Source organism: Chiloscyllium plagiosum, chromosome 11 (genome assembly GCF_004010195.1).
Source record: "Chiloscyllium plagiosum isolate BGI_BamShark_2017 chromosome 11, ASM401019v2, whole genome shotgun sequence".
NCBI classification, from domain to species: Eukaryota; Metazoa; Chordata; class Chondrichthyes; order Orectolobiformes; family Hemiscylliidae; genus Chiloscyllium; species Chiloscyllium plagiosum.
In genome coordinates this window covers 67230395-67255354 of record NC_057720.1, presented here as the reverse complement: position 1 = coordinate 67255354, position 24960 = coordinate 67230395, and the positions used below count along the sequence as shown (strand labels likewise).

Genomic DNA, 24960 nt, shown 5'->3' with positions numbered 1-24960 from the left:
AGAGCTTAGGGTTTAGGAACTGAAAGAATGATATTATGAGTGCTAAACATTTCAAAACATAACACATAAAGTATCTTGAATACAAAGTAAAAAAGAAAATCCCGGATAAGCACCTCTGCTCAGTACAAGCCTACATGATCTGGTTGCCATAGACATTCAAATCGAAGCCCACTAAAGTGGTGATAGTACTGTATCACCTTTTCACACTATCTCTCCGATCAATAAAAGCTGCGCTTTGAAACTCAGAAACCAAGGAGCTGTGATGGGAAAGCAGGTTGAACTGTTTTGTATTAATGACCAAGCACAATGGTTTTGCGAGGTTCAGTTTCTATTCAACAGAATGGGGCGGCATTATGCTATGGAACGTTGGAGTCATTAGGGTGTACTTTGGTGATAATTGAATCCAGGAAACTCAAACATTGAGTGGAATGATTATCCCAAGTCACTGGAAGCTTTGACTTTGCATAACAGGAGGAATTGAAGCTCTGGATAGTTAGGATTGACTGCTGGCCTGTTCCTTTTTATGCTATCTATCCATCAGATAATGTTTCATAAGGCCTACTTCAGTTGCATTAGTTTCAGGTTGTTGCAGCAAAACTCTCTTCAAAAATAAAATCATATTCTTTTTGGTTCTTTTGATCATTGTGATGTTATCAGTCTGTACAGGGAATATAACAGTGGCCAACAACAGTGGACCAATTTAAAACCAGTAATGTTCAAGTAGGTAGAATTAGAGAGACACAGGTATGAGGATGTAAGCCTATAGAAAATAGTGAGAGGGCAAAGTCAAGGATGGATCTATTAAAAAGAATGAACATTTTAAAATCAAGGCATTACTTGACTGGGAGCCAAATTTGATTAACAAGCACATGGGTGAATGTAACTTGGTATGCTTTAGAACAAAGGAAGCAGAATTTTGGATGATCTCAAATATAGAGAGTAGGATGTGGGAGGCTGACCAGGATTTTATTAGATTAATCAATTCTGGAGGTAATACATGAGTGTGAGCAACAAAAGATCTGAGGCAAGGCAGAGTTGGGTGATGTTGCAGAAATGGAATATACAGCCTTAGCATGAATAAGTGTTTGAAAGTTCATTTTGCCTCCAGTATGATGCAGGTTACAAGCAGTCTGATTCAGCATCAGACAGTTGGCAAGAAAAGGCATAGAAGCAAAGTGGCAGCAAGCAGAGATTGTGATGGGGGCTAATGACAGTCACTCCAGTATCCCTAAAATTGAATTGGAGGAAATTCTGCTCATCCAGGACTAGATGATAGACAAAACTTTGATATTGAGATAGGGAGAGGTTGAGAGAGGTGGTCACATTTTAGTTAGGAGTCCTCAGCATACGTATGAAAAGAGACTTGTTTTTTGTTACCAAAGAACAGCATGTGGATGTGAATTGAGGATCTTTAAGGGAAACCAGAGGTCATAGTGAAGGATTGGAAAGAAAAACCATTATTGGAAATTTTCTGGCCATGATTAAATAAGTGTGGAACCAGGTGAGAACAGTCCCATCCACCTGGATGACACTGGAGAGTTAGTTTCAGAAGAGAATAGTACAGGTAACTGTTAAAAAATCACACAACAGGTTATCGTCCAACAGGTTTATTTGGAAGCACCAGCTTTCAGAGCACCGCTCCTTCATTGTGGTTGTAGAGGTTAACATCATGGTCACAGAACGTTATAGCCAAAGTAATTCAGTTTCATGGAGATGTGATACAGTAAACAATCTTAGATGACCATGATCTTAACCTCCACAGCCACCTAATGGAGAAGTGGTGCTCCGAAAGCTAGTGCTTCCAAATAAACCTGTTGGATGATAACCCAATGTTGTGGATTTCTAACTTTGTCCACCCCAGTCCAACACCAGCACCTCCCAGTCATGATAACAGTGTTGAAATACAAGAAGGAATAGTTTGCCTTCACATCAAATTTGTGATACTTAATGAACACTGGTTTGATGCAATAACACTGACAGAATCCTGATTGTAGACATTCAAATTTAAAATTCTGGAAAAGATGGGTCCAAATTTGGCAGGTGCCTACAGTTTGAAGATTTGGGAGGTGGTTGAGGCATTAGTTTGCAAGGTTGAAGAGGTTGGTAGTTTTTTGAAGGGGTGATGTCAGCTGTTTTGAGGAAGTGAGAGACCAGTCCTGAGAGAACTGTTTGCAATTCTATTATTCGTATATATTGTAAATTAAACTTGCATTACTCTCATTGATTGACATGGGCAAATGTGACTATTTCCCAAACATTTCAAAGACTTTGCTTTCCGTTTGTTATATCCCATTTTCAAGGTCACCAGATTCTAATTAAGCTAGTCCCAGCCAGTAAACACATAGGTGTTACCTTAGTTGGGAGTTTAATTTAAACCTTTCAGTTTAGAAGGTAAACATGTGAGATTGTGTTTGTTACATGCAAATTAGCTTTTTCCTGTCCATGTCTTGAAACACAGTTGCATCGTGGAACTTTTTAAATGAGATGTTATGCTTAGATCCTGACCATCTGTTCAGGTGGCATTGATCTCATTCAATATGTTAGTTAAGTATAGGGGAGTTGTGTGTCTTGCCCAAATTATCTCTTGTATTGGCATCAAAATAGATTAATTGGTCACTTAAGCAATTTGCTTTTTGAGAGATTTCACAGTATGCAGATTGTTTGCACTTCCCAAATGTTTTGCAGCAAATCAATAATTTTTTAATGACCTGGGGATGTGGAAAGCACTGTATAAGTTTAGACTTCATGTCCAGAACTATTCAAATTTGAGAAGTTGCAATTTTTTTCTCCTATCTCAGCATTGCCAGTACTGTCCAAAATAAAGGAGAGGACAAATTCTGCCTCCAGTAAAGCAATTTGTTTGTGGATAAAGAAAAACCCTATCACATGCACACTTTAGAGTATTAGTGAAAAGGGAGCAGTATATGTAGTGACGGTTGTTTGTGGATAGAAAGGAAATGTGTGCAGTGACAGCTGTCAGTGAAAAGAACAACATGTGCGATGGGAGCTGTTAGTGAATAGAGTCAAATGTGGAGAGAACTATTAGTGGATAATGAAAGCTGAGATTTTCCTTGTTTTGCTCAAGTGATAATAAATGATTCGTTATGCGGGAGAGAACATTTTAAATTGCTTTAACTTATTTCCCAGAATTCATGCAGCGATACAGCAGTTGGGATAACTTTATTTTAAATTTCTCTTTAGTAATACAGGGGAAAATCATTGGCATTAATAGTGTCATGAATTGCATTTTTGATTGCTATTAGTAGACATAAAAAACTGAAGTATTCCATCTATATTATTAAAAATCTTCAGTACACATTTGTGGTGATGTAGTTATTGAATCTCTTGACTATTCAGTTTGTGCAATCGCCTCAGAGCTTCTGGTTTGGACGGCTGATTTTTCCACCCAATTGTGCTGCAACCTGGAAAAGCAATGAACTGGTGTGAAATTTGGAAGTGTAATCATTCATGACCGGAGTACATACTGAAAGGCAGGTGACTTCAAGTTCATCCAAATGTTATTGTTACTACAACCTTTTTTTAAAAATCATTTTCAAACCATTTTCCCATATTGGGGGCCCAAGATCATTCAATAAGTAAAAACTGTTCAAGGGCTAGGGTTAAAGATTATACATTGTCATGTTTTAATTCCCCATTCTAAACTTTGGCACAGGCTCACAACCTTTAGTCTGGGAACAGCTGTTGGAACTAAGTCACACAGGAACTTTACTGAAACATGTTTCTGACATCTCAAATTATGCTTTGGTCTGAATCATTTGAAAGTTAAAATTACAAACAAACTGAAAATTTTCAGAAGCAATTCCAAATCAATTGGGGTAGCTATGCCTCTGGTCATTGGGTCCTACCCAAGTTAAAGACAGTAGCAGGTCCTGAGAGAAGACATATGTTCATCTGCATTTGGGTTATGGGATCAAGTTTTAATTGGACAAGTTTGAAAATGTATATAGTGTCCAACCTTTTTCCACCTCATCCCATTATGGTGACATTTCACATGAAGAATGGTCATCTGGCCAAATAAATCAGTTTATCCACCGTAAGGCCATCATCTTTAGTCCTGAAAAGTGCCAGTGCGCCTCCAATTGGAAGGATAAGGTATCTTGTGTCTGGGCAACAGGTGAAGCTTAAGGGCTTTTGCCCGAAACTTCGATTTTGAAGCTCCTTGGATGCTGCCTGAATTGCTGTGTTCTTCCAGCACCACTGATCCAGAATCTGGTTTCCAGCATCTGCAATCATTGTTTTTACCAACAGGTGACGCTAGCCATTTCACTCTGCTACTATGCAGTAGCCAGCATGAATTGTGTTCATCACTGACATTAGGCTGCCATCAGAGACCAAATAACTGCAGATGCTGGAATCAAAGATAGACAAGCAGGAGGCTGGAAGTACACAACAAGCCAGGCAACATCAGGAAGTATAGAAGTCAACGCTTTGGCTTAACCCTTCTTCAGGCCTGGAGGTGGGTGTAAGGGGAGCTGCAGATAAAAGGGGTGGGAGGCAGGGTGGTGAGGTGGGGATAGGTGAACACAAGTAGAGGGTATGATGTGGTTGGCTGATGGGAAGAATGAATCCGGCTGCGGAATGGGGTGGGGGGAGTGGGGAGCGGGGGGTAGCTCCTGGGAAGGGAGTCCGGTGATGGGAAGGGAGGCTATTTGAAATTGGAGAACCCAATGTTGAGTCCTCTGGGCTGTAGACTGCCCAGGTGGAAGATGAGGCGTTGTTCCCCCAATTTGTGGTTTGATTTGTTGTGGCAATGGAGGAGGCCAAGGATGGCCATGTTAGAAAGGGAGTGGGAAGGGGAATTGAAATGGGCAGTGACAGAGAGGTCAGATTGGCCCTGGCAGGCCCATATGAGATGCTCGGTGCAACGTTCCCTTCGTTTACATTTGGTCTTCCTGATGTAGAGAAGACCACGCTGGGAGCTCCAGATATAGTAAACTAGGTTGGAGAAGAGGCAGGTAAACCTCTGTCTTACCCGGAAGGACTGTTTGGGTCCCTGGATGGAGGTGAGGGGGCGCTGTGCTGGCAGGTTTTGCATCTTTTCCAGTTTCAGGGGAAGGTACCTAGAGGTTTGGGGGGGGTTGATGGGGAGAGTGCCACGAAACAAGGATTGGTGAAGGGAGTGGTCCTTGTGGAAGTGGAGAGAGGTAGAGAGGGGAAGATGTTCTTGGTGGTGGAGTCAGCAATAGTGTTTACGGATGATCCGATGGATATGGAGACTGGTGGGGTGGTAGGTGAGGACAAGGGTGACCCTGTCTTCATTGTTTTTGGACGTGGGGGTTAGAGCAGTGGAATGGGGAATGGAGGCAGTGTGGTGTAGGGCTGTCTGGATGACAGAGGGGGGAAAAGCATGTTGTTCGAAATAGGTGGACATTTGGGATGCTTGGGAGTGGAATGTCTCTTCATCGGAGCAGATGCGGAGGAGATGGAGGAATTAAGAGAACAGATGAAATTCTTGCAGGATACTGGGTGGAGGAGGTGTAGTCAAGATAGTTGAGAGTCTGTGGATTTATAGTAAACGTCCATCTGCTGTGTTGCTGGAGATGGAAATGGAGAGGTCAAGTAAGTGGAGGGAGGCGTCTAAGACCAAGTGAATTTGAGGGCCAGGTGGAAGTTGTGGACGAAGTCAATGAACTGCTCCAGTTGAGCCTGGATGCAAGACACTGCGCCGATGTAATTATTGATGTAACGCCGGAACCAAAAACCGCAAAGTTAACTTTCTCCAGAAACACACTTTTTATCACCTGTTTACTCTTATTTGCACCAATTAATCAAAGGGGAAGTCTCCTCCACCCAACCGGGTGGGGGGGCTACTGGGGTGGCATGGTAGCTCAGTGATTAGCACTGCTGCTTCACAGCACCAGGGTCTCAGATTTAATTCTAGCCTTAGGCGACTGTCTGTGTGGAGTTTGTACATTCTCCCCGTGTCTGCATGGGTTTCCTCCAGGTGCTCAGATTTCCTCCCACAGTCCAAAGATGTGCAGGTCAGGTGAATTGGCCATGCTAAATTGTCCATAGTGTTAGGTGCATCACTCAGAGGGAAATGGGTCTGGGTGGGTTACTCTTTGGAGGGTCGGTGTGGACTTGTTGGTCCAAAGGGCCTGTTTCCACACTGTAGGGAATCTAATCTAATCTAATCTTACTAATCTCAACAACTTTCCAAAAGGTGCATAGGTAAATCCAAGTCTGAAGCAATGATAGGCTACCACCAAACCAAAAAAGATCTGTTCATTTCTCATATGAGTAATATGGTATGTGAATGGCATGACCCTAGATATGTAGGCCATAAGTCTCAAAGCCTGGCAGATCATATCAAACAATATCCTTTTGGCTGTTCATAACGAGCAAGGTACTGACTATACTCAACAAGCAGACATTTGCAAAATTCGCAACAGTCCAACATTAGATATAATTCTACAAATGGACCACGTTTGATTGAAGTTGTTTAGCACATGAAGAATTGACTTGACAATTTAAGACTGTCAGCTAGGCTTCCATGTTGCAAGCTTGCATGTATGGAAAGTTACATATATTAACACACAAGGTCCTGTTCTTTGTAATAAGAGAGAATATGTACATGCACTGGTCCTGTTTCAACTCACCAAAATAGGTGACATCATTGCTCTAAGAAATGAACCTGTCAATGCTTTGAACGTTCAGTCAACCTGCCTGATTTAAAGTTTAAATAAAATCTGGCAGTTAGTTGTGAATTTTCATTATCTGATGCATTCTCCATGGCAGCATCTCTACCAATCAGCACTCTCCTCTAACACAGTATAAGTATTAGTTTTCCCCTTAAATTGGTATTCTTATGAGAAATGCAAATGAAAAGACAAAGAACTTTGACAAGTTCTTGTTTTTAAGCATTATTTCTTCGTAATTATGGGTCTTGGTGGTGCTTTTTAATTCCAAAGCAATTCTGATTATTCTAAGGTCTATAATGTAAATGTGAAATGTTAGAAGCATCAATTGAACTGTCCAACAGGCTATTTTGACAAAATACATTTCCTGTGAGAAAGTGAGGACTGCAGATGCTGGAAAATGTGTTGCTAGAAAAGCATTTCCTGGTCCTGTCCCTGCTCTGTAATGAGTTTGATCTTTGTCCAAGTGACCTAATATTTTGCCCAAAGATGAAAGAAGAGAAAAAGCAACACTAAATGTTCCAGCTCCTGTTTCTGGCACTTCACTTAAAAGTGCATGCAGATGTGAAATTACAACTGATTCAGTTTTAGTGTATTCACAGTCAAATAGTTGATAACATTTACTATATTGGTTCAGACTTAGATTTACTATGCATCTTTTGGAATAATATTGGACGGAGAAGGCTTTCCCTTTGATTAATTGGTGCAAATAAGAGTAAACACATGATAAAAAGTGTGTTCCTGAAGAAAGTTTATTTTGCGGTTGTTGGTTTACTCGCCGAGTTGGTGGGTTGTCATGAAAACGTTTTGTCACCATGCTAGGTAACATCATCAGTGTGACTTGCGTGAAGTGTTGTTGTTGTACTCCACTTGATATTTATCTGATCCAGTCTGTTAAGATGGGTGGTGACATTTCCAGTTTTTCTCTGCAGCGGTTTGTACATGAGGTCTATTTCTACATGATGGTTGATGGCATTCCAGTTGAAAACCAGGCCTCTAGGAATTCCCACGAATGTCTCTGGTGAGCTCATCCTTGTAAGGTTGCATTGTTGTAGTTAAATTAATGGCCCTCCTTGTCTGCATGTATTGAGATGAGGGAGAATTGGTCGTGCCGTTTTGCTGCTAGTTAGTGTTCATATATCCAGATTACTAGTTTATTTCTGATGCCATTCTTGGTGTCAAGATGTTCTAGGGACGAGTGAAGGGAAAGTGATATTCTATCTGACGTGGATCTGTTGGTCTGATAGGCAAATTGGAGTGGGTCAAGAGTAGTGGGGAGGCTGGAGTTGATTAATGTCGTGACCAGCCTTTCAAAGCACTTCATGACCACTGAATTTAGGGCCACTGGGCAGTAAGTCATTGAAACATGCTGCATGAGCCTCCTTAGGCACAGGGATGATATTGGCACTCTTGAAACAGGCAGGGACAGTGACCTGCTGCACGGACAGGTTGAAGATGTCAGAGAAGACCTCTGCAGTTGATCTGCGCTGAGTGCACAGCCTGATACTCCATCTGGTCCCATCGCTTTCCTTGGATTCACCCGAAGGAAAACTGATTTGACCTCTGATGCAGTGACTGTTGGGATAGTTTGTCAGGACTTGTCAGAATAGGTGTTACCTCGCCACCGAAATTCTATTCAAAGTGAGCAGAACCTGGAATGGCATCAACAAGCATGTAGCAATAGACCCCGTACACAAACCACTGGAAAAATTATACCAGTCACTGTAACAGACCAGATCACATACATATCAAGCAGAGTATAACTACAGTGCTTAATGGAAATTGCGCTGATGATGTTTCTTAGCATGGTGACAAAATGTTTGCATGACAACCCACCAGGTTGGTGAGCAAACCAACAACTGCATCCATAACCCAAGCTATAAATCTTCGCAAAAACTTAAAGTTTATTTTGCATATAGAATACTTGCAGGTAAAAGCTGCATTGTTTTCAACTCTCAAGAGGGCAGGTATGCTTGTGCTTTGACTTACAATAAATTTCGCAGTCTATAACTAATGCAAACAACTAATTATTAATGTAGTTCATTTAAATCACTGTGGAATTTCTCAAAGCCAGTAATATCGATAATCAGCTTTGTAATTGCTGCTGAAGAAGAGTTCTGAAGAAGGGTCACTTGACTCGAAATATTATCGCTTGAGTTCTCTCCACAGATGCTGTCAGCCCTGCTGAGCCTTTCTTACAATTTCTATTTTTGAGTTACAGCATCCATAGTTCTTTCCATTTTTATTTTGTAATTACTGTTGTACAGAACCCTTTAGATATCACCTAAGATTTCACTGTGGTCTGTTAAGAGCAAAAGTATTGGAGCAGAAGTTTTAGGTATGTTTGTGGTTATGTACAGAATGAGTTCAACTTTTATGTTCCTGTCAAGAGTACTAAATCTGAACAAAGCTGCAAAGAGTATACTTGATTAGTAAATGTTTCCTTTTTTTTTTGGCTGCAGTATTTGACAGCAGCCCTATGTTAGTCATTTCTGCTGCCCGTATACATGTTTAATAACAGCTACAGTGATTCAGCAAAATGCAGCTTAAGGTTGACCAAGAAATACTTATAAAAATCAAACTGCAGAAGAATTTTTATCATAAATCTGTCAGATACTTTTAAAATTACACATTTTTCAAAATATTTTGCCAGCAACTTTCACAATTTCAATCTGTTCTTATTTGAGCAATTTGAGGTAACAAAGTACAAGGGCATTTGACATTATGTATATGCACATTGGCTTCTTCCACTTTGTTTATCCAATATACAGTATAAACTAGGGAATAGAATGCTGTTGGAGCAAATGGCTGGTCGTATTTTTCCAGACCAGAGGAAGATACACTGTGGGATATCCCAATGCTCAGTACTGACTGTTTTTGATAAATGTTTAATGGCTTGGATGTATGGGTACTGAGCACAATTTCAAAATTTGCAGTCTACACAAAACTTGAAAGTATTGTGAAGAGTGAGGAAGATGATAAAGAGATTTCAGGAGGACATGAGCAAGTTGGTGGCATGGGTGCATTTCGTGGCTCAATATTCAATACAGAACAATATGAAGTGATACATTTTGTTTGGTAAAATGAGAGACAGTATATGCTAAATGGTTAATTTCAAGGGTGATGAAAAGAGAAATCTGGTGGTTCTGCACAAAACTTTAAAAACAGCAGGACAAGTTAACCAAAATATTTATTAAAATGTGGAATTTTAGGCTTTGTAGATAGCAGCCCAGGAATGCAAAGTCAGGACGTTATGCTAAATCTAAATAAAAGGGCTGTACGGTTGCTCAGTCATTAGCACTACCGCCTCACAGCAGCAGGGACCTGGGTTCAGTTCCATCCTTGGGCAGCTGATGTATGGAGTTTGCACATTCTCCCTCTCTGTGGGTTTCCTCCAGGTGCTCCAGTTTCCTTGCACAACCCAAAGGTTAGGTGCAATGGCCATTCTAAATTGCCCACAGTGTCCAGTGATGTGGAAGTTAGGTGGATTAGCCTTAGGAAATGCAGGGTTACAGGGATAGGGTAGGGGGTGGGTTAGGGTGGACTCCTGTTCAGAGGGTGGATGGGCTGAATGGCCTGCTTCCACCTGTAGGAGTTCTATGATTCTGACACTGTTTGGCTGCAGTTGACATAGTGCAGATCCTAGAATCTGACTAGGAAAGCTGTGAATGATTTGGAGAGGATAGCTAAGAAATTTGTTAGAATGGTTCCCAATGGAATTGCAGTTGTGACTTTAGTGGAAAAGATTAAATTTTCTCTTATGGAGTAGAGAAAGATAAATGAAGACTTGGTTATAGGTAATTAAAATTATGAATTTTGACAGTAAATAAAGAGAAACTGAAGGCTTGATAATCAGAGCATTATTTTACATTATCCAATAATTTTAACTGAATATGTTTTAAATTCTCAGGAGTCAACTGTAATTGCTAAAAATTGATTTAGTTCTGAAAGTTTGGAAACCCTTGTAATTTCTATGAAAAATGCTGACGTACTTATTTTAAATGGGTACCTAACATTCATATTGAAACTTATAGGTTCCACATTACCTAGTTGGAAGCATGCAAGTGTAGCATGTGAGTGTGTATTCTTCGCATGTGCATTCTACACCCAGAGACAGGGGAGATATGACATGTGACAGGTGACATTTGTACCTGTTTAATTTACCCTTGGGACAAAGGCACTTTGTATGCTGCTGGTGCGCACGTACAAGCTGCTGTTCAAACAGGAGGGCTGTGGTGTGCAGTCAGACAGAATCATTGTTTAAATGGAGAAAAATAACTCGGTAGCAGCTGTAAACATTGAGAAACAGGTTACTTTCATTAGATCTTCAGGGCAAACATCAGTAAATAAGAGAGGGAAAATCATCAATCAGCAGATGGAAGAATTGACTTTGTTTCTTTGTATACCTAAGATCAAAGATTTTAATCATGAGAAAGACACTTTTTACACTCCTCCCAGGAGTAATAATCAATATAATTAGTTTTCCTGTGTATTCTGTGCCAATCTGAGGGCCTGATTATCAAAGCTTACTTTTCAGCAAGCGAATAATGATTAGTATTTGTTGGAGATTTAATGTGTTCCTCCTTCCTTATTGCCATTGTTACAACTGTTCAGATTTCCAAACCCTCAGTCTCTTGTACTCATGTCCCTTTTATTCTTCTCCTGTGTATACCTCTCTTCTTTGCCAATTTGTTGTCTCCATTTCCTACATCAGTTATCTTTTTGGATTGTAATGCATCAAATTCATTTCACATTGAATTATTACGAATAGAGAAGTGATTGGAATGCCACAATTCACATGGATTTAAGCATAGATATTGGAGATCAAATGAATTTTTGTTTTGGTCTGAAATAGGATTTATACAATAAAAATGTTAGTTAAAATTCTTCATTAGACTGTTATAAACATTTGGTATTGTAGCAACACTGGCATTCCAATGTCACTTGTGCAAAACCTTGCACTTAGTTAAAGTGAGTATATCCAAATAAAATAAATTGAGGCTCCCAGTTATTAATTGACAAATACACCACATAGCATATTACTAAATCAAATGGATTGGGTTTAATTCATGTGATGAAGCTAGCTGCTTAGTTGAAATAATCAGTGCTGCTGTAGCAGCTTCAACATCTTGGAATAGAATAGATCACATTTTCTGCTTGTGTATACTGATAAATATTTGTTTGAGGTTGGGATCAAACTGTGAAATGCAATTGTTAGTTAAAATAGCAGTTTGGCAATCAGCATAAACTTTGTATCTTCCTGGTTTAATGTCTGAGTGCCATGCCAAACTTGTATTTGAGTCACGAGGAAAACTAGAGAAAATATTTATTCTTCCCCTTATCACGCCTCCTTTCCTGAAGCTGCTGACTCATGCTGTGACTGTAACCCTTGAATACCTTCTTCGGAGAATTTTTGTGTATTTCTAAACCGTGAATGTGGATCAGACATTCACTAATTAAGAATATCCTAAATTGATTGTTTGTTTTACTTTTTTTTATTCATTTAGCGAGTTTTGAAAAGATTTGTAGCTCAGGTTGAGGTTCTTGATGTAGGTTTGCTCGCTGAGCTGGAAGGTTCATTTCCAGGCGTTTCGGCACTCTACTAGATTACATCATCGGTGGACCTCTGGGCCCACTGCTGCTTATTCACTAGCTGAGCAGCATTTATTGCCCATCCCTAAATGCCCTTGAGATAGTTGTGATGAGCTGCCTGATTGAACTGCTGCAGTCTGAGTGCTGTAGTTTAACCCACAATGCCCTTAGGGAGGGAATTCCAGGATTATGACTTCATGACAGTGAAGGAATGGCAATATATATTCCAGGTCAGAATGGTGAGTGGCTTGGAGAGGAACTTGCAGGTGGTGGTGTTCCCATGTGTCTGCTGCCCTTGTCCTTCTAGATGGAAATGTTTGTGGGTTTGGAAGTGCTGTCTCACGAACAGTGAAGAATTTCTGCAGTGCATCTTGTAGATAGTACACACTGCTGCTACTGAGTGTCGGTGATGGAGGGAGTGGATGCTTGTGGATACGTGCCAGTTAAGTGGGCTGTTTTGTCCTGGTTGTTGGAGCTGCATTCATTGAAGGAAGTGGGAAGTATTCCATCACGCTTCCATCATCACTACCTTGTAAATGGTGGACAGGCTTTGCTGAGTTGCCTATTGCAGTATTCGTAGCCTCTGACCTGCTCTTATAACTGTTGTTTATAGAGTGAGTCTAGTTGAGTTTCTGGTCAGTAGTAACCCCCAGGATGTTGATAGTGGGGAATTCAGTAATGATAACGCTATTGAATGAAAGGGGCAGTGGTTACATTGTCTCTTTATTGGAGATGGTCATTGCTTGACATTTGTGTGTTGTGAATGACAGGTCAAATTGTGAGACTAGCTGAGAGGAAAAAGGAAGCATACATAAGGTCTAGGCAACTGAAGACAGATGAAGCTTTGGAAGAATATTGGGAATATAGGATCAATCTGAAATGAGGAATTAAGAGGGCTAAAAAGCATCATGAAATATCTTTAGCAAACTGGGTTAAGGAAAATCCCAAAGCCTTTTATTCATTATAAGGAGCAAGAGGGTAACTAGAGAAAGGGTTGGCACACTCGAGCACAAAGGAGGAAATTTATGTATGGAGTCAAAGAAAATGGGTGAGATTCTTTGCATCGGTATTCACCGAGGAGAGGGACATGACGAATATTGAGGTTAGGGATAGGTGTTTGATTACTCTAGGTCAAGTCGTCATAAGGAGGGAGCAAGTGTTGGGGACTTTAAAAGGCATTAAGCTGGACAAGTCCCCAGGTCCAGATAGCATTGATCCCAGGTTACTGAGGGAGACGAGAGAGGACATAGCTGGGACCTTAACAGATGTCTTTGCAATAGATATCCTTGAACATTGGTGAGGTCCCGGAGGATTGGAGAATTGCTAATGTTGTTCCCTTGTTTAAGAAGGTAGCAGGAATAATCCAGATAATTATAGACCAGTGAGCCTGACGTCAGTGGTAGGGAAGCTGCTGGAGATGATTCTGAGCAATAGGATCTATTCCCATTTGGAAAAAAATGGGCTTATCAGTGATTGGCAACATGGTTTTCTGCAGGGAAGGTCATGTCTTACCAACTTAATAGAATTGTTTGAGGAAGTGTTGCGGCTGTACAGGACATTGATTAGGCAACTGTTGGAATATCGCGTGCAATTCTGTTCTTCCTATCGGAAAGATGTTGTGAAACTTGAAAGGGTTCAGAAAAGATTTACAACAATGTTGCCAGGTTTTGAGGATTTGAGCTAGAGGGAGAGACTAAACAGGCTGGAGCTGTTTTCCCTGGAGTCTCGGAGGCTGAGGGGTGACCTTATAGAGGTTTACAAAATTATGAGGGGCATGGATAGAATAAATAAACAAAGTCTTTTCCCTGGGTTGGGGAGTCCAGAACTAGAGGGCATAGGTTTAGGGTGAGAGGGGAAAGATATAAAAGAGACATAAGGGGCAACGTTTTCATACAGAGGGTGGTGCATGTATGGAATGAGCTGTCAGAGGAAGTGGTGGAGGCTTGTACAATTGCAACATTTAAGAGGCATTTGGATGGGTATATGAATAGGAAGGGTTTGGAGGGATCTGGGCCAGGTGCTGGCAGGTGAGACTAGATTGGGTTGGGATATCTGGTCAGCATGGATGGGTTGGACCGAAGGGTATGTTTTCATGCTATACATCTCTATGACTCTAAATGACAAAATTGATTGATGAAGGAAGGGCTGTAGATGTCATAGACACGAATTTCATAAGGTGTTCGAAAAGGCTAATGGAGAAAGTGAAGTTGCATGGGGTCCAGGGTGTACCAGTGGTGCTGGAATTCAGGCAGCATCCGACGAGCAGCAAAATCGACGTTTCGGGCAAAAGCCCTTCATCAGGAATAAAGGCAGAGAGCCTGAAGCGTGGAGAGATAAGCTAGAGGAGGGTGGGGGTGGGGAGAAAGGAACCTTCCACATCCATCAAAGTTTTACCTGCACATCCACTAATATCGTTTATTGTATCCGTTGCTCCCGATGCGGTCTCCTCTACATTGGGGAGACTGGACGCCTCCTAGCAGAGCGCTTTAGGGAACATCTCCGAGACACCCGCACCAATCAACCAAACCGCCCCGTGGCCCAACATTTCAACTCCCCCTCCCACTCTGCCGAGGACATGGAGGTCCTGGGCCTCCTTCACCGCCGCTCCCTCACCACCAGACGCCTGGAGGAAGAACGCCTCATCTTCCACCTCGGAACACTTCAACCCCAGGGCATCGATGTGGACTTCAACAGCTTCCTCATTTCCCCTTCCCCCACCTCATCCTAGTTTCAAACTTCCAGCTCCGCACTGTCCCCTTGACTTGTCCGACCTCGTCGGATGCTGCCTGAATTGCTGTGCTCTTCCAGCACCACTGATCCAGAATCTGGTTCCAGCATCTGCAGTCATTGTTTTTACCTCCAGGATGTACCAGCTATATGGATAAAGAACTGGCTGGGCAACAGGAAACAGAGAGTAGTAGTGGAAAAGAGCTTCTCAAAATGGAGACCGATGACCAGTGGTGTTTCACAGGGATCTGTGGTAGAACCATTGTTGTTTGTGATGTACATAAATGATTTGGAGGAAGGGATAAGTGGACTGATTAGCAAATTTGCAGATGACACTAAGATCAGTGGAGTAGTAGATAGTGAAGGGGACTGTTAGACAATACAGCAGAATATAGAGAGATTGGAGAGTTGGGCAGAGAAATGGTAGATGGAGTTCAATCTGGGCAAATGTGAGGTGATGCATTTTGGAAGATCCAATTCAAGAGCGAACTATACAGTAAATGGAGAAGTCCTGGGGAAAATTGATGTTTAGAGAGATATGGATGTACAGGTCCATTGTTTCCTGAAAGTGGCAACACAGGTTGATAGAGTGGTCAAGAAGGCATACGGCATGCTCTCCTTCATCGAACGGGGTATTGAGTACAAGAGATGGCAGGTCATGTTATGGTTGTATAAGACTTTGGTTAGGCTGCATTTGGAATACTGCGTACAGTTCTGGTTGCCACATTACCAAAAGAATATGGATGCTTTAGAGAGGGTGCAGAGGAGGTTTCCTAGTATAGAGAGGACAAGCTATGAAGAAGGGTTGAGTAGATTAGGATTATTTTCATTAGAAAGACAGAGGTTGGCCGGGGAGGGGGGGAACCTGATTGAGGTCTACAAAATCATGAGCGGTATTGACAGGGTGGATAGCAAGAGGCTTTTTCCCAATGTTTGGGACTCAATTATTAGGGGTCAGAAGTTCAAAATGAGAGGGGAAAGGTTTAGGGGAGTTATGCATGGAAAGTTTTTTACGCAGAGGGTGGTGGATGCCTGGAACACATTGCCAGCAGAGGTGGTAGAGGTGGGCATGATGGCGTCATTTTAAGATATATCTAGACAGATACATGAATGGGCAGGGAGCAAAGAGATATAGACCCTTAGAAAATAGGCGACCGGTTTAGATAAAGGATCTGGATCCATGAGGCTTGAAGGGCCGAAGGGACTATTCCTGTGCTGTAATTTTCTTTATTGTTTGTGATTTGTCAGCCCAAGTCTAGATATTTTTCCAGATCTTGTTGCATTTGAACATGGATTGCTTTAGTCTCTGAGGAGTTGCAAATGACGCTGAACATTGTACAATCATTGACAAACGTCGCCGCTTCCGATCTTTTGATAGTGGAAAGATCATTGATGAAGGAACTGAAGATGGTTGGACCTAGGACAGTACCATGTGGAACTCTTGCAGAGAAGTCCTGGAGTTGAAATGACTGACCTCCAATAATCATAACCATCTTCCTATGTACCAGATGTGATTTGGATAGTTTGCCCTGATACCCAATTGATTCTAGTTTTGCTAGGGCTCCTTGATGCCACAGTAAGTCAAATATGGCCTGATGCTAAGGCTGTCACTCTCACCTCTAAATGTACACGTTTTCTTGTAGGAAAGACCACATTGTTTCTGGACTGCCTAATCATCTCCTTCTCCAAAACAGGGAATGTGAAGTCTAATTGTATTAGATTTATTTTCTTACTTTTTTCCTCCTTTTTTGCTTTTTTATGGGATGTGGGTGTTGCTAGACAGACCAGTATTTGTTACTCATTCCTAATTACCTTTGAACTAGACCATCTATGGTCTTGGTGAAAGTGAGGACTACAGGTGCTGAAGATTAGAGTCAAAGTGTGGTGCTGGAAAAGCACAGCAGGTCAGGTAGCATCCAAGGAGCAGGAAAATCGACATTTCGGGCAAAAGCCCGATGAAGGGCTTTTGCCCGAAACGTCGATTCTCCTGCACATCTATGCTCTTGACTTGCCGGACCATTTCAGAGAGTAAGTTGAGTTAACCTGAAGCTGTATGTAGGCCAGACTAGGTAAGGGGGATAATTTCCTTCTCTGAAGGGATGTTATTGCACCAGGTGGAGCTATTGTTTGACCAACAAACACTGATAGTTTGATCATTGCGACTAGCTTTCAATTCACGATTTGTTAATTGAATTTAAATATCACAGCTGCTGTGGTGGGATTTGAACCCATGGCCATTCATCTAGCATTAATCAAAGCTAATGACTACCAATCAAATGATATTACCACTACTATGTATCAGCTTTCCAGTGCAGCGACTACTACAAACTAAACTCCAAGTCTTGATTATGTATTTCTGCTCTATGTGACTCATCACCACTGCAGCCGAAGGTGCATCCACTTGCTAAAATATTGAGAGTTGAGGAAGTTGAAAAAGGGATTTCAAGCTTCTGTAAAAATTTAGGACTGTAGTTTCCTAATGTTTGGGTTTATCAAGGGAACAGAACAGGATCGGAGTTATTTCCCTCCGGTGAAATTCGGCACCATAGTGGCCTCCATCCAAGATTCAATTCATTCATTACAATGTACACTTGCTTTTTTTGTAAACATTTAAGGAGACTGTTCTCTCAGCATGGAATTGTTTCTTGACATGTAGCAGAGGAAAAACGTCAGATTGCAGTTTCTCTCAAGGTATATTTGTCCTCTATCAGTGGCCTAAATTATAAACTCTTGTTTTAAATCTTCCTTCTGATTAATCATACAACAGCACTAATTTCCTACTGGGCCATTGATGGCAGTAACTAGGGGTCACAATTTCAAGATTGTCAGCAAGAGAGCTAGGAGTGAGATGAGGAGAAACTGCTGAATTGTTGTGTACTGCCTAGGTGAATGGTGGAGTTGGATTCCACAGGAGGTTTCAAAAGAGAATTGGATATTTATTTGAAAGTGCTTAGTTTAGAGGGCTATAGCAGTAGGATTGGAAAATGGGACTAGATGGATAGGTCTTTGGGGAGCCAGTACAGATATGTATTCTATAATTGTATGATTCTATGCTCTCGTCTTTTCCACTTAGGTTCATATAGATTTCTTTGTATTCTGTGTGTATGTGCACATGGGACCTTGGTTTGGTGATTAAGAGCTGACTGCTTGTGTACAAATTATGAAGAGTCTGTATCCAGCGCCCTGTCAAATTCTTTGGAGTAATAGAGAGGATTGGATAATGAATTGTCTTTTAGGGTTATATTTTAAACATGAATTATCAAGGAAATTACAAATGGCAGCATGTGAACAAGAAAGAGCTTGATGTTAGTGAGGCGTGAATACCTGGGATGATGTATAATGACTTGGGAAGATTATGCAATATGTTTTCCCATCTCTAACCTAACCAACACACTTTCTCAGAAAATTTCAAATGTTGACAGCCTCAGCGAAGGATAATTAATGTGGGTTTGCTTCAGCCTTAGCACTTAAATATGTAAACAATACTTTTGTTTGCGCTAACTCAGTCTGAGCTCCAGGTAATTGTTGCATCCTCTGAAGCAAGTGAGAAAATGGGCCTTCCACTAAATACGCAGAAAACAAAGCCCTCTTCTTTCTTGATCCCACAATCAAACACCTCCCTCCATATTAAAATCACCAGTGAGATCCTGGAAAATATTGGCCATTTCTAAATCTTAGAAGCTTTCTCTCAATGAAGGGATGCATAGATGACCACATTCACCATCAGCTCTGTCTTTGCCCAATTGAAGAAGACAGTATTTGAGAACTATGTCCTCACCCCAAGACTAAGATCATGGTTTACCAGGCAGCGGTGATCTTATATACCCCATATGCTTCAGACATTTGGATGACATGCAGCAGGACCCTCAGATACTGGAGGACTACACCCAATGGTGCCTTCACAAGATTATCCAAATCCAAAAGGTGGTCCAAAAGTAGTGTCCACTTCCAAGTTAAGTTCCCTAACATTCAAAAGCCAGGGCATGTAATTCATATATGCCTGACTTTAAATTCCCAAAGCAACCGTTGTATTTGTAACTCAGTTGCAGAAGAAGAACCACAGGAGGATAGTGAAAACACTTTAGGGATGCCCTCAAAACATTTCTGGAGAGATTAAATCTACTTACGAACTCATATGAGACACATGCTTGTGACTGATTTGACAGGGGGAAAGCTAATTCCAGAATGTCCAAATAGATTCCTGTAGTCTCTCGATATGGAGAGAATTTGAGGTTTCAGAAGGAGCAAATCTCCAAATAACCTACTGACCCAATCCTTCAAACACCATCTGTCCCACATGTGGCAGAGTCTGAAGATTGTGCATTGAATCTATCAGCAATCACATAGCATGTCTCTAAATTAGCAATGTGAAAAATGGTCTGTTCTCAGTCATTTGAGACAGAAATGTTGACCAAGTCACTCAGAATGCTTAATAGTACCAGCACTTATTCTATGCACATTCAAAGAGGCAGATGAGATTTTTTGTTTAGTAACCTACCTGAAAGATGGTATCTCATGCAGTGCCGCATTGCAGGGCAGACTAGATTCTGTACTCCAGTCTTTAGAGTGAACTCTCAACATCTTGACTGCAAGGCATAACAACCATGCACCTTACATTTGGATAATTTTATTTGTGTGAACTTTCTAAGAATATCATTTTGGGTAGTGGGTACTTTGACAGGCATATTGGTGAATTAGATAAGAGGTAAGGCCTTATCCTGTCCCACTCTTCCATTCTCTGTGAATATCCCGCATTTAGGGAAGAGATTTTTGTGTAGTCAGTCATTCATTTAAACAAGACTGTATATGGCATGAATCTAGAATCTAAAGTGCCATGTTTACATTTACAAGCTACTAAGAAAAAGTAATGCTAAAGGAAGGCGATCTGATTCATTATTTGTTTTATTGAGTCATACGGCACAGAAACAGATGCTTCAGTCCAACTTGTCTGCGCCAACTGGATATCTTAAATTGATCTCCCATTTTCCAACATTTGACCCATATCCCTCTGAACCTTTCCTATTCATGTACCCATCCAGATGCCCTTTTAAATGTTGTAATTGTACCCACCTCCACCACATCCTTTGGCAACTCATTCCATAAACTCATCAGCCTCTGTATGAAAAAGTTGCTCATCAGGCCACTTTTTAAGTCTTTCCCCTCTTGCATTAAACCTATGCCCTCTAGTTTTGGACTGCCCTGGGAAAAATACCTTGGCTATTCACCCTATCCATGCTGCTCTTGATTTTATAAACCTCAGCTTCCGATGTTGCAGGGAAACATCCCTAGCCTATTCAGCCTCTGCATATAGCTGAAACCCTTCAATCCCAGCAACATCTGTAGATCTTTTCTGAACTCTTTCAAGTTTAACAACATCTTTCCTATAGTTTTGAAGTGCAGAAGAGAGATTGAATGAAAAAATTGAGTTCTTGTTGACTGGGGTTCCAAACAATGATTTGAATGTAGTGGCCTCACAACGCCAGAGACCCAGATTTCAATTCCCGCCTCAGGCAACTGTCTGTGTGGAGTTTGCACATTCTCCCCGTGTTTGCGTGGGTTTCCTCCCGCAATCCAGTGTGCAGGTTAGGTGAATTGGTCATGCTAAATTGCCCGTAGTGTTAGGTGAAGGGGTATGGGTCTGGGTGGGTTGCGCTTCGGTGGGTCGGTGTGGACTTGTTGGACCGAAGGGCCTGTTTCCACACTGTAAGTAATCTAATCTAAGACAGTTTAGCATTTCATGGTGAGTCCAATATCTCTAAATCTGCAAGATATAAAAGCGTATGACTCTACAAAAGGCAACATTTTGCTCAGGAGGAAGCTACGTTATCTTAAAACTAGATGCTGAGCATTATTAGAGCATACTTGAACATAAAATATCTAACCCACAAGCAGAAGTCACCATGACTATTATATTAATAGAATACCTATCAGAGGCAAAACCCAAAACTTTCTTAACTACTAATCTTGATCACTTCATGCAAGATATCAGTCCTGACACCTGGTATTCTGGTGGTCAGTTTCCTTGGTGTCTTTATCACTGTGAAAATGGGTTGCTGCTAAAAACGAAAATGTGCAATTTGAATTCTTGCATGAGTTGGCATTGGTCAAATTTCATGTTAAGTTCTAAATTGTTTCAAAGGATTTTCAAAGTGGAAAAGTTTGAACATTAAGCTATGAGATAAGAGCCTTTTGTTAAATGAACCTTTTCAATCCAAAGAATAACCTAGCTGTGAATTGAGTGACCAGGGAAGAGCATAGACTCAAGAGGAAGAAAGCAATTGAGTATGGGAAGGTGGGTTAATCTAGCTGAAAAAACAACTCTGTTAGACCTAATTGCCTTTCCTCTCTCATTAATTTTTTTTTCTCTTCCCTTAGATGCCAAAGGAAGTGATTTATTCTCAAACAGAGCTGAGAATGGACCCAACCTGAATGGACACAAAATGAACCCACTCCACAGTGCAACCAATTTCAGCTTCTTTTCCTGAGAAGCAATGATCTGCGTACAGTGACGGTAGAGAAATGTCGATGACAACCGGGTGCCCGGCAGAAGTGATGCCATCACAGAATGCTAGTCGCTACTTCAGTTACACACTAGAAAGCCACACGGTGGAAGCTTTTAAAATAATGAATGAGATACGCTTAAACAAGCAACTCTGTGATGTGACACTTCAGGTGAAGCACAATGCTCTGGAAGAGGAGTTTGTTGCACACAAGATTGTTCTTGCCTCCTGCAGCCCTGTTTTCAAGGCCATGTTTACCAATGGTTTGAAAGAATGTGGAATGGAGGTTATACCCATTGTGGGCATTCATCCTAAAGTAATGCAACGCTTGATCGAGTTTGCATACACAGCTAGTATTACGGTGGGAGAGAAATGCGTGCTACATGTAATGAATGGAGCAGTGATGTATCAGATAGATAGTGTTGTTAAAGCATGCTGCAAATTCCTAGTGGAACAATTGGATCCTAGTAATGCCATTGGTATCGCCTCATTTGCTGAGGAAATTGGCTGCCAAGAGTTGAGTGAAAAGGCAAGAGAGTATATATACCTGCATTTCAGTGAGGTGGGTACAAATAATGGCTATTCTACTTAATTTTGGATGGGTTATTGAAACATCAAAGCTGCTTTTCGAACCTGGGAACGGGAGGAGACTGTTATATCTCCTGGGTTTGTTCTGACATTCAGTCAGATTGTAGTTGACTTTGATTTGATTTATGTGAATTTATCCATATTCCTTGTTACCCTTACCTAATAAACTACCAACCTTAGTTTTGAAAATTTCAGTTGAGTAAGCCTTTTGGTTGAATAAGCCTTTTGGGAGAAAGAGTCCCAGATTCCTGGTTTCTTTTAGCCTGCAGTAAGGTGATCATTCTAGGCGTTTGACCAATGTTTGAAGCAAGTCCAGTCAGTAAGTCTTCCATATTTATTAGTGTGCTCCTTTGTAGTTGGCTCATGGATAGTCATATTATCAGCTGAGCAGTAATAACCGGGATATGACATTGGGCTGGGGAATTGTAAACAAACAGCTGGAGTTGTGGGTCTGATGGAGGCTGTGAACTGGTTCATTGTGCCTGTGAGCATTGACAAGGAAGCTAGGTTAGATCCTGATTATGATAGAGAAGAGATAATCAAGGACTGATTAGGGATAGTCAACATGGTTTTGTGCATGGGACATCATGTCTCACTAACTTAATTAAGTTTTTTTGAAGAAGTAAAGAAGTGGTTTGATGAATTGATGAAGACAAAGTGGTGAATGTGATCTAAATGTGCTTCATGAAGTGGTACGACAAGGTATCGGATGGTAGACTGGTTAGCGAGGTTGGATCACATGGAATATAGGGAGAACTAGCTATTTGAATATAGAACTGGCTAAAAGGTAGGAAAGACAGGGAGGGTTGCTTTTCAGACTGGGTGCCTGTAACCAGTGGTGTGTTACAAGGATCAGTGCTGGGTCCACTGCTTTTTGTCATTTTATATAAATGATTTGAATGTGAACATAGGAGGTATGGTTAGTACGTTTACAGATCCCTCCAAAACTGGTGTGTAGTGGACAGTGAAGAAGGATATCTCCGAGTACAACAGGAACTTGATCAGATGGGCTACTGGGCCATGGAGTGGCAGATGGAGTTTAATTAGATAAATGTGAAGTGCTGCATTTTGGAAAGGCAAATCAGGGCAGGATTTATACATTAATGGTAAAGTTCTGAAGAGTGTTGCTGAACAAAGAGACCTTGGAGTGCACGTTCATAGTTCCATGAAATTGGAGTCGCACATAGATAGGAGAGTGAAATAAGTGTTCGGTATTGCCATTATTGGTCAGTGCACTGAGTATAGGGGTTGGGAGGTCATGTTGAAGTTGCACAGGGCATCAGTTAAGCCACCTTTAGAATACTGTGTTCAGTTCTGGTCTCCCTGTGAAAGGAAGGATGTTGTGAAACTTGAAAGGGTTCAGAAAAGATTTACAAAGATGTTGTCAGAGTCGGAAGGTTTGAGCTGTAGGGAGAGGCTGATAGGCCGGGGCTGTTTTCCCTGGAGCGTCGGAGGCTGAGGGTGATCTTATATTGAAGTTTATAAAATCATGAGGGGCTTGGATAGGACGAATAGACAAAGTCTTCTCCCAGGGTAGCGGAGTCCAAAACTAGAAGAGGAAGATTTAAAAGGGATCTAAGTGGAAAATTTTTTATACAGAGGGTAATGTGTGTATTGAATGAAGTGGTGGAGACTGGTTTAATCACAACATTTAAAAGGCACCTGAATGGGTGTGTGAATAGGAAGGGTTTAGAGCGAATTGGGCCAAATGCTGGCAAATGGGATTAGATTAATTAGAATATCTGGTCAGCCATGGGCGAGTTGGACCAAAAGGTCTGTTTCCGTGCTGTGTATCTGAGTCTATCTGAAAAAAAATATGCAAAAGTTTGATTGAGAATAGATACTTTCAAAAATCTGTGTTTTATGTTCTTCTGATAACTGAAAGGTGATGTCAAGTGACCACTGATGATTCAGCAACTTCTGCAGATCAATACATTATTGCAAACAAGATAAATATATCTTTGGTAATGAATATGTAGCATTAATAAATATGACAAACTGAAATGCCTGCCAGTTGATATATCATTCTGCACAATTTTCTAATTTGCTTATTTGATCACTTATGCTGATTTCCCAAAATATGAACTGCTAAAATGATTAAAAATCGGAAACAGCAGTAAATAGAAAACCGACATTGTTGCTTTCAAATTTCTTTGAGTGGCTGTTTTTTTGGCCACTGATTTATAAGCAACTTTTTTTAAAAGTATGTGACCTAAATTTAACAAGTTCTTTTAAATACCTATGAAAATATCCTATGTTCCATTTTGGTCAGGGAAAGAGAGGAGAGAATACAGTGTGGCTTATCTCCAATATAAGGTTTTGCCTGTGAGATTTAAGTTTTACTCCTTTTTAAGCTTTTATCGTGTTTCTCTTCCCCAGTGCATGCAGCCCCTAAATATTCATTGACACTACTGCTGCCCCTTCATAATCCATTCTCACTTCTGTTCTGAAAGCTCAGCTTGTGCTGTACCCTCTGCATACTAAATATGGTTCTGAGTTGAGAGCATTATTCAGAAAGAAAGTTAAGAATTGAGGACTAGAAGAAATGTGACAAGAGACTGAGGTATCAATCAAAATGCTCGTGAATTTTTCAGTTACACTAAAGAACTTTAAAGCTGTTAATAAAGAGACAGGCGTGAAAAGACTAAATGTAAGGATTCATGATAAGAACTGAAGTTAGAAGCTGCTGAAGAAAAACACTGATTCGATATGATACATCTGTACACACATTTCAAAAAGGTGTCTAATCTTTTAGGGCTAAGTTCAGATTTCAATACAACTTCCAGTGTTGCAATATCACATTGAACTCATTGCACCTTTCCTTCCCCCTCTTAGTTTTTGACTGATGTATTGTGACGTTTCTTTGGTTGAGTGCTATTTTGGAGTGCTAACAT

The 24960-nt window shown here is 40.9% G+C and overlaps 1 protein-coding gene across 2 annotated transcripts in view; it reads left to right on the top strand.

The window, feature by feature from the left end:
* The window catches only part of keap1b (kelch-like ECH-associated protein 1b), a 63982-nt gene that overhangs the window by 23505 nt on the left and 15517 nt on the right, over positions 1–24960 (top strand). For both annotated transcript variants that reach the window (XM_043699655.1, XM_043699653.1), the window contains exon 2: positions 21354–22040. In XM_043699655.1, coding sequence (XP_043555590.1) covers positions 21498–22040 — 543 coding nt within the window. In that variant the 5' untranslated portion in view covers positions 21354–21497. The remainder of the gene's footprint in view (positions 1–21353; positions 22041–24960) is intronic.